At 59.5% G+C, this 10,133-nt stretch overlaps 1 protein-coding gene across 7 annotated transcripts in view; it reads right to left on the reverse strand.

The window, feature by feature from the left end:
• Positions 1-9,883, reverse strand: part of TNRC18 (trinucleotide repeat containing 18) — a 57,151-nt gene extending 47,268 nt beyond the window's left edge. For 5 of the 7 annotated variants that reach the window (XM_062588102.1, XM_062588105.1, XM_062588103.1 and 2 more), the window contains exons 1-2: positions 9,685-9,771; positions 8,487-8,904 (exon numbers count right to left, since the gene is read on the reverse strand). In XM_062588102.1, coding sequence (XP_062444086.1) covers positions 8,487-8,691 — 205 coding nt within the window. In that variant the 5' untranslated portion in view covers positions 8,692-8,904; positions 9,685-9,771. Of the gene's footprint in view, positions 1-8,486; positions 8,905-9,684; positions 9,772-9,868 lie in introns of those variants that run through there. The other 2 variants (XM_062588100.1, XM_062588106.1) reach the window with 2 other exon arrangements.
• Between the last annotated feature and the right edge of the window lie 250 nt (positions 9,884-10,133).

Consider the following 10,133-nt stretch of genomic DNA (forward strand, 5'->3'; position numbering starts at 1 on the left):
CTCCCACTGCTCCCAGGAAATGCCCTCGGAGAGTGAATCAATTCAGTTCTCCCCCTCCCCAACACAAGCCAATTCTCAAAGTCTCGGGAGGACTCTGAAGGCACTGCCAAGCTGCCAGACCAACCCACATCGAAGTTCTTCCCCATTCTGATTCACCTGGATCCTTTAAGGACAGACCCTTCTGTGCCTACCACAAAGGCAAGGCTTCAAAGGGAGGGTAGGACTCTGCAGATGCTCAAAGGGGCTACTTGGGCACGATTACAGAATTTAACCTTTAACGACGAGGTATTTTGGCCTCTTCTCCAGGCAACAGTATTCAGCTGCTTAGGAGGAGCATGTGCCTTGCAATTTGGCTTTCAGCTCCAAGAGGAAGCACACTATACATGCAACTTGCTCTATGCTTTACATGCCTGAGAGTGGCCCAGTAAGCAAAGAGTGGTGGTCCAACAGCTTGAAACCCCCGGTCATCACAGATGGATGCTAGGCCCCACTAGTGTTCACACCACTTGCATGCTAGGAGACCAAAGTTCATCTCCCAAAGACGGAGCATTTGCTCGTGCAAGAAAAGCACAAGGGCATCGTCTGCCACAACAACCTCGGCGGAGGAGCTTACGGCAGGATGGCACGGGTGCTGGTCCCTGCACCAAGTCCCTGCCAGCAGCAATTAAGCCCATCTTCCAAGCGAGATCCCAGCTTTCCCAGCACCGTTACCCAGGCCCTGGAGGGAATGCCGTCTATTTTCAGCCACGGTGACTTAAGACAGGTCACCAGCAGGTTAAATGGGACCGCGGGCATGACCTTCCTTCCCACCCGGCGAGGGATTACACACGGCTGCAGCCGGAGCCGCGGGAACACCGCGCCGCTCCGAGGGGTAGGTGCCACCTGCCCTCTCCTCCCGCCGGCTCCCGTGCAGGAAACCGCCGTGGGATGCTCCCCGGGGTCGCCCCCGCTCCTGCTCCCGCGCGGGGAGGAAGACGAGGGTTTTCTCACGCAGATCCGCGTGCAGCCTGTGCGCCGGCACCCGCGGGCTCGGCTCGGCGACGTCTCCTGGCGGCGCGAGCTCCGTCCCGGCCGCTAACATCTGGCTGGGAGGCGGCGCTGGACGCGGGTTTGTTTTGCCTGCCGGGCCCCTGCCAGGCGAGCGCGCCGCGGCCGGCGCCGGCACGAGCTGAGATGAGTCAAAGCCCCGGGAGCAGCGGCCTCCGTCGCTGCTTGTTTTAACCGTCTCCTCCTTCGCAAAGCAGCAGCCGCCGCTCGGCGCTTCTCAAGGCGCCTTATCGAGGGGGACGGCACCGCCGGAGGAAACCGAGGCAGGGAAGCGGCGCGGGAGAGGGGAACGGCCCCCAGGAAACCCACCCAGCCCCTCTCGCCGTCAGCCCCCCGCCGCCCTTCCCTGCTGAAAAAGCGCAGGGCCGCGAAGCGAGGGGCTCTCGGCCGCGGGCGACCGCCCAGCGCTGCGCGCTGCCCCGGGCAGGCCAACACCCCGGCGGGGCGGCTCAGCTCCCGCGACCCGACGCAAATCCGCATCCAGATTTAAGCACGGCTCTGGGGCTCCTCACGAATTGCCCACTGGGCCCCGACGGCCCGAGGCAGGGACGGGCAGCCCCCACCGGGACCGGGCACCGCAGGATTTCCCGTTGACATACATGTGTGCGTGTATAGACAGGTTTTTTTTTGGTTTTTTTTTACATCAACCAGATGCATCACGGAGCATCCGCAGGAACGATCCACGAGCAAGTCTGCACGTCTCCCACCCGCGATCAGCTTGGCCAGGGGAGGACGCCGAGCGCTCGCGTCCCAGGCGAGGCGGAGGCGGCTCGGAGCGAAGGAGAGATTCGAAGAAGGAAAGAAGATAAAATCAACAGCAGGCGCGGAGAGCCCACAAGGCTTGTGCCCCCAGGAACGTCACCGCCGAGGAGCGGGATAACCGCAGAACGGTTACGGCGGGGGCTCGTCTGATGGAAGCAGGAATTTCCGATCCCCACCCCAAACCCTGTTAAAAGCACGTTAAAAGCAGCGGAAGAATCGTCGCTTTGTGTCGCTAATCTCATTAGGGGGGGAAAAGCCCCGCCGGCCCGCAGGCAAGGTGCTCCCCGTTCCCAGGGTCGCACGCGAGCCCCGGGCGCCGCGGGGACCGCGCTCGGCTCCGCCATCGCCTTCGGACCGCGAGCGGCGAAGAGCAAGAGCCGGATCCTTTCAGAAGGCTTTCCGTCCGAGCACGTCGTTAGCCATTTAAATCTCCTTTTTTTTTTTTTTTTTGGGGGGGGGGGGGAGGGTAATCGAAAGCAATTAAAGCAAACATATTAAAAGCATATTCGAGCCACGGGGAATTCTGCTTAAAATGAACGGCACACTGCAATGGAGCGGGGGCAGAAAGAAAAACACAGGCGATATATCTAACCACGGGGAAAAAAAAAAGAAAAAAAGAAAAGGCTCTTGGCACCGGGGAGCGGGGCAGGGTAAGATGGATGGCAGCACCGGCAGGAACTGCCTCCGCTGAAGTTGCCGGGGATGCAGATCTGGAGACAAGGGCCGGAGTGCCCTAAAACCTCCCCGCTGTCATTCCTCCAAAAAAGCACGTTCTCTCCCCCAAACATACCACGCTGCTCCTTGCGTTACTCCGGCCCCGCCAGGCTCAGCCTGCCTGCCTGCATCCCACTCATCCCCAAAATGGCTCTCTGGACAGCGTTACGCTGGTCATAAAATTTATTCCCAAGGTCACTTCTGTCCTTCACCAGGGTTAGGTTTAAACAAAAAAACGAGCCTCGGCCGTGCCACGCGGGCGCCGCCGAGCCCTCCCTGCCGCCCGTCGCCTCCCGGATTTAGTGCGAGCCCAAACTCGAAAGCGCCTTTCGCTTCCCGTAACCATCAGCCTCAACAGCTGGGGGGGGAAACCGGAGCATACTGCGCAGCCGAGGGCTGATCCCGGCGGATCAGGATCGCGGGGAGAGAGCCCGAGCGCTGCCGCCGCCGGGGTTCCCGCGCCCCAGCCTCCTGCCGGCGCGTTTCCCATAGAACGAGCCTCGGCCTCTAAGAGCCGGAGAGGAGGGAAAGATGAGCAAGAGCAAACAAACAGCCGAGAGGGACCGGGCTTTCCTCCGAGCCGGCAGGCGCATCGCAGATGTGCAGCTGGGCGACACCACCGTGGAGCCAGCAATGCACGGATAGGGGGAAATAAGGGGGAAAAATGGGAATCCAGAACCGCTCTGCTGCCCTGCCCGGGAAAAGGGGAGAGCTACGGCAGGGACGAGCCACGCCGGAGCGCTCCCCTCCCAAATGCGCTTCCTTTTTTAAGGGGGAAGACGGTAAAGGCGGCCATCGAGGGACCAAGAGCTGCCCCTCACCCCGGCCTCGAGGCTCTTCCCCGCAGCTGGAAAATCCCCTGGGAGAAAACGCCAGCACGAAGCCGCAGGCCAGGTCCCGGCAGCATCCTGGGCTCGTGCGCGCACCGGGCTAGCCGGGATTCCCGGCATCGGCCCCGGCCCGCGAGCCCCCGGCGCCTCGTCTCGGCCGGCCGGGCGCTCGCCCGAGCCGAAGGACGTGCTCCGACAGCTCCCCTCCCGCTGCCGGCCGGGCCGGGCCGGGCCGCAGCGCGCTCAGCCCGGAGGCACCCACCACGAAGCTAATTGCTGAAACGCTCGTTTCCATATTCATCAGAAGCCGGTGAAACGACAAGATTGGGGTTATTTACTATACGGTTATAAACCGATTTCAGCTTTTCCCTGGGTTACGCTAGGAAGGAGATCTAGAATTTCCCTTACAAAAGCCCCAGCACCGCCACCGCCTCTGAACGAGATTAATTCCCAGTTTTCCACTTCTCCGACAGCTGCTGTGCCGGGAAAAAGCAGGACCCAGGCGGGGGCCTTCCCAGCACCCCGCGCCGGCCCCAGCTAGGGTTTCCCAGCCCGGGAACCACGTCCTGGTCGTATTTTTGCCGGCATGCTGTGAGCGAGGGTGCAAGGGGGCTGGGTCCGGGGGGCGCAGGACCTTGCTGCGAGCGAGCCCACGCGGCCGGGCTCACCCCCGAGCCGGAGCCGCGCTCCCGGCCGGGGCTTTCGCCTGACGCTCCTGCTACGGGCACCCGAAGACGTCGAGTGCCGTCGCCGGGCGGCCAGGCCTTCGTGCCGCTCCCAACAGACAGACGGACGGACGGAGCTGCCCCGCAGCCCCCCAAGCGTGGGGCAAACGCTCCCCATGGCACGAGGACGCCCCGTGCCTGCCCTGCCCTCCAAAAACGCAGGAGAAACCCTTCCCCCCACCACCACCTCCACCGCCGGCGGAAAAAACGCGGATCAGCAAGCGTCCGATTTCCCCGGGGCCCCGAGGGAGGGGAAACACCTCCCCAGGCAGGTCTCCAAGCCGTGCACATTCCTCCCGGTTTTACACCCAGCCCCTGCCCCGGAGAGCCCCCTGCAAGCAGCCCCTCGCACCACCCCCTGGGCGGGCAAGGCGGGCGGCTGGGGGGGGTGGGGGAGAAGAAACACAACGCTATTTCAAGGGTCATTAAACACGACGGTATTTTCCTTGCACCATATTGTAATTGTAAAAAAAAAAAAAAAAAAAAACATAAAAATAAAAATAATAATAACAAAAAAAATTAAGCCAACTGGAAGCTCAAGGCTGAGCCGCCAAATTCGCGCGGCTGGTCCGCGAGCCCCCCGCTCCCCAGCCCGACCCGGGCAGCACAGCGCGCTCCGGCGCTGGACCAGCGGGACGCAGGGGCTGCCGACGGAGAAGACGGGCCACGCACCCCCCCGGGCAGCGCCGCGGCCGTCCCCGGATCTGCTATGAGCAAAGCGCTTTCAGCGCGGCTGCAGTTTGGGCGAGCAAACAGGGCTTTGCTGGCAGCGCCGACTCCTCCTGTGCAAAATCCGCAGGCTCAGCAGAAGCACGATTTTGCCATTAAAAGTATGTTCACGCTGGGATTTTGCTGGCACAGCTAAGTTATCCTGGGGGGAGGGTTCCCCCCCCCACTTACATTCCTACCTGGCCCAAACGCCCTGGAAAACTTCTCCCTGGACATGTCAGGCCTGGAGCTAGACCCCAGGAGTGAAGCACGGACGGTTTGCAATCTGCTTTAGATCTCTGCGTTTGGATGCACGCGCCAGCATGCGAATGTGAAAACAGGCAAACAAAAATCTCTCCCTTCAGTCCAGCCTGCTCTCGAGTTGCATTTAATGCAAAATCAGCGTGGCTCGCTCGGGTTCGGCGCTCTTCCCGGGCGCTGGGCAGCGTCTCCGAAGCACCTTCCAGTGGAAGGGGCCGGAGGGGCTGCGCACCCCGGCACGCGACCGCGGAGCCGGCTGGGCACCCCATCCCCGCGCTGCAAGAATCCCAGCCGCCCGCCCGAGAAAGACTAGCTCAGTACGTGGGGGAAAAGCAGTTCTGCTTTTTATTACTGTTATTTTAAACTCCGGGCCCCTTTCTGGCCGGGGACGGCGTTCGCTCGCACGCGGGCTGCCAGGGACACGGCCCCGGCGCCGCAGCCCTTTGGGCTTCGCTCCGCGGGAGCCTTTTTTGCCCCCCCCTTCCTCCCTCCCCAACCCCTTTCCAAAAGGGCAAAGGCTGCCGGGGGGGACAACACGCCCATCGCCGGATTAAGGCGAGACCGGGACATTGATTTCGCTTTTGCCCGAAGGAGGTGGCGTAGGGACGAAAACAGAACTGCCCCTCGGATCCTGCCGCGCGGCTCCGCGGAGAAGAAAGCCGCTGCCTTAACGCGCCGCCCGGCCGCATCGGCCACGGCCTCTTCCGTGCAAAGGAGCCGCGGCCTCCCGGCAGGCTCGGCCGCCGCCAGGGATAAAATCCCATTGCAATCAGCCGCTCTCCTCCCGCGGAGCCCGCGGGAAAGCGCCCCGCAGCCCCCCTAACCTCCCCCCCCCATGCCCCAGTCCCCGGAGCAGGGCGCCGAGTCGCCCCCCGCTCGCTCCAGCCAAGCGGCTTCAGTCCCCGTCCCCGCGCTGCCGAAATCCCGGGAGAGGGGGCCCCCGGCGCCGGGGCACGGCGCCCAGCCCGCTCCAGCCCGCAAAGGCTACGGGAAAAACAAGAAACCCGGGCCGGCGATAACTGGATCCTCAAATATGGCAAACGGTGCTATTTTTACAAGGGCGTATTTATTTTAAGAGGAGGCTGGGACGGGTTCAACAGTCCCTTCCTTCAGCCTGGCGGTATTTAAAGGTTGGAACGGGCTCTATTTAAAGGCTTCGCCTCCTGCCCATTTTTCTTAATCCCTTGCACAAACCTTTGCTTTCCAGCTCTCTCTCAAAAAAAACAAGAAAAAAAAAACAGAAAAAAGAAACAAAAAAAAATCACAACCAAACAACAAACGCAAAGCTACAAAAGGCCTCATCATAGCAGGAAACGATAATCATTTCAAACAATACTGTTAAAGCCGTAAAAAAATAAAATTAAAAAAGAATAAATCCCTGCCCACCAACTACCGTGATATAATGGAAGCTTAAATTGTTAATTGCACATCTCTTTTAAGGCAGCTTTGCCTGCCACAAATTACGGCGCCGTGACGAAGCCGATCTCGCAGGGCGAGCTTTGCTAGCGACCGTCCCGGGAAGCACCGCGGAGGCGCGAGCAGGGAGGGCTGCGGGAAGGCTGCAGAAATGGGAAGGGGGAGGGGGAAAAAAAAAGTCAATAAAAATTTTAAAATTTGGAGGGACAGTAAGACACAGGCCCTCAGCGAGGGGCCGGGCCGGAGGCTCGCTCCCAGCGCACGGCGAGGCTGCGGCGCAGCACGGGAAGCTCGGGAAGGGCAGCGGGAGCAGCGGCCGCGGAGCTCGCCACCGCCCTCCCGGGCTGCCGGCCTTCAGGGAAGCACCACGAGAAAGGAACTTCCAAAAAAATGAGAAAAAAGAAAAAAAAAGAATAAAACATCCCCCCAAATTCCCGACAGACAATCCCCAACAACCCCCACTAGGTTTGACTTGAGATTGTCCAGACAAATATTTGGAGAGATTGCGTTCTGCTTTTAGCAAGAGGTGGGGGAGGAGGAAAAAAAATTAAGAGGGGGGGAAAAAAGGGTAGACAAAAGGGAAGAAAAAAAAAGGTGTTTGCCCATGTGCTTAGCTTCATGGCTTTTTGCTTTACATCTCTTCTTTTAGCACCTGAGAAATTGGCACTGCCACCTAGTCTAAAACTAATAAATCTTTTCCCTCGATTCGAGCTGCTTCCTTCTTCGCAGATGTTGGCAATCAGGTTTGCAAATTTCAAAGTCATTCATTCCGGGCGGCTGGGAGAAAAGCAGGTTTATTATTGCAAAACCTGTCACCCTCCCAGCGCCTAAAGTAAACTCCGAGTCACCTCTCCACGCCCAGTAGAAAGAAAGGAGGAGAGGGAAGGCAGGAAAAAAAAGGAAAAGAAGAGAGAGAAAGCAAAAAAAAAAAAAAAAAAAAAAAAAAAATATATATATATATATATATATATATATATATACACACACACACACACATATATCTCAAATGGGCAGAAAACTCTCGCGTCCTCGCAGCCCGGGGCCAAGGCAGCTACGCCGGAGCGCAGCGTTTTCCATTTCGCAGCTGCAGGGACCGAGGGCGCCGCCGCCTTCCGCGGAGCCGTTCCCGACCGCCCCTGCTCAGCCCCGCTCCCCAGACCAGAGGGTTTTCTTTTTTCTTTTTTTTTCCCCGAACCAGGAAAAAAAAAAAAAAAAAAAAAAAAAAAAAAAAAAACACTCCAGGGGAAAAAAAAAAAGTAACGTAAGCAAACAAACAAAAAGCTGACTAGGGATTTTTTTTTTTCAAACCACACATTTCCAAGGCTTGCTTTCTTTTTTTTTCGTCCCCTCTTTTTTTTTTTTCCTCCCAATGCACGGACAGCGAGGCAGCCATGGGGCTGCTCAAGGTTGGAGCACATCGAGAACGCAAAAATACAAGGAGGGAACAGTCTAAACATAGAAGTTTTGGCTGCAGATTTAAAAATAAGAATTGCCAAGAAACGGGGGGGGGGGGATAAAAAACCACCACGACACACAACAAGCACCCACCCACTCCCAGCACTTCGGCCTCGCCGGCGGCAGCAAAGGCGGCGACGGCCAAGCGGCGGGCAGGGAGGGAGCCGAGCGCGCCGCGGAGCGCCCAAACTTTCCCGTTTCGCCCTCCCGCCCGCGGGGCGATCCCGACAAAAAAATAAATCAATCAAAAAAAATAAACCAACCACAATTTAGTCCTCTTCGCCTCAAGAGAAAAAATAAGGGGGAAAAAATACATACATACATACATATATATACATATATAGCCATGCATACACTGGTGCATGAACGGGGGAGGCGGGCGGCGGGGCCGCCCCACCGGGGATTTTTCCCACCGCCCCGATTTGTCCCCGCTCCCCCCGACGGAAGCGCAGAAGGATTTTTTTTTTTGGGGGGGGGGGGGAAGACGCAGAAAACAGCGAGGAATATATATTTTTTTTTCTTTTAAGGGGGGGGGGTTGCTGACGCGCTGCCGCCCGCGGAGCCTTACCCGGGTGCGAGTGGAGGCTGATGCCCGAGGCGAGGAACTTGCCGGGCGGCAGCGCGGCGGGCAGCCCCGCGGCCAGCGGCCCGGCGGCGGGGGCCAGGCGTCCGGCGGCGGGGGCCAGGCGGTGGCTCTCCATGGCCAGCGCGGAGAGCAGCGGAGGGGGGCCGTGCACCGAGCGGGGGGGCCCGAAATCTCGGCCATCCATCATCCACTCGCCGGCTTCGAGGAGTCCTCCCGGATCGCTGTCGGTGACCCCCCCTTCTTCTTCTTCTTCCTCCTCCTTCTTCTTCTCCCCCCTCCCCGTCCGTTTTTTTTTTCCAAAAAAAATTAATAAAATCAGATGGTTTTCAAAAATAAGGCGTCCAGGCGTCCCATGGCGCGGTGCAGCCGGCCGGCCCCGGCGCGGCGGTCTCGGCGCTGCCTGCAAGAAAGACGGGGCGGGCGTGAGCCGCGCTGCCGCGGGGCCCCGCCGCGGCGGGGAGGCAGGGGAAGGTCTGGGATAGCGCGGCAGATACTAAAATAATAACAATAACAACAATAAAAAGGGTGTTAAGGCGGCAAAGTGCGGCCGGCAGCCCGCAATGCGCGGCGCGGAGCGACGCTGGGCGCCGGCCGCCCCGATGGCAGCGGCTGGGAGGCTGCGGGAGTATTTCTAACCCACTGCAGAGGAAAAGCAAAGTACCACGGAATAGGTAAAAAAAAAAAAAAAAAAAAAAAAAAAATGTTTTTTTTCTCTGTCCAAAGGGATGCTTTAGTCCCACTTAAAATAGCTTTCGCGTGGCAGCGGGCTGCCGGCCCAAGCGCCCCGTCGGCAGCAACTCTGCTTTCGCCCAAGCTGCGTTTTCCCCGGTCTCGGCTCCGCTCCCGCTTTTCCCGGCACGGCTCCCGCCCGAAAACAAAGTATTTCGCGGCTGAGTTTGTTCTTCCCTCCTCCACTCCGCCGGAAAAAAATAATATAAATACATATATATGTGTTTCTGCATAGAGATATACATATATATATATACGTGTTTCCAGGCTGGAACGGTGCCGTGCGCCGGGCTTCCCCCGGGGCGAGCGGCGCGGCGCAGCAGGCAGCGCCTCTTCCCGCCGCCCTGCCCGCTCCCCCCGCCGCGAGCGGCCGGGCCACAGAATGGGGGGGGGGGAAGGAGGGGAAAAATTTAAAAAATTTTAAAAATAAATAAAAAGAAATGCTCCGCACCGCCTCGGTTTTTTTTTTTTTATCCCTTCTCGCGGAACCGGAGCGGCGCGGATAAAGGCGGGAGGGGGTCGTTCCGGCAGCGGAAAGCGCGCGGATGGCCGCTTTGGGGGGAAAAAAATCAAGGCTTTGGGGGTGTGTGTGTGTCTGTTGGGGGGGGGGGGAGCAGCCCGCCCCGCCGTCCTACCTGGGTGCGCTCAGGCCGCCGTGTCGCGGGGCCGGGCGGCGGCGGCGGGGGCCAGGCGGGGGGTGCCGGCTCGCCGCCCGCCCGCCGCCGGCGGCTCAGGGGCAGCGCGGAGGCGGCGCGGCGGCCGCGCCATAGACCGCGGGGGCCCCGCGGAGCTGCGCGACGCCAACCCCCTCGGCAGCGCCCCGCGCGCGCCGGCGCTTAAAGAAAAAAAAAAGGGGGGGGAGAGAGCAAGAGAAAGGAGGAGGGGGGGGGAAGGGAGAGC

The sequence above is a fragment of the Rhea pennata genome, chromosome 15, assembly GCF_028389875.1.
Source record: "Rhea pennata isolate bPtePen1 chromosome 15, bPtePen1.pri, whole genome shotgun sequence".
NCBI lineage: Eukaryota > Metazoa > Chordata > Aves > Rheiformes > Rheidae > Rhea > Rhea pennata.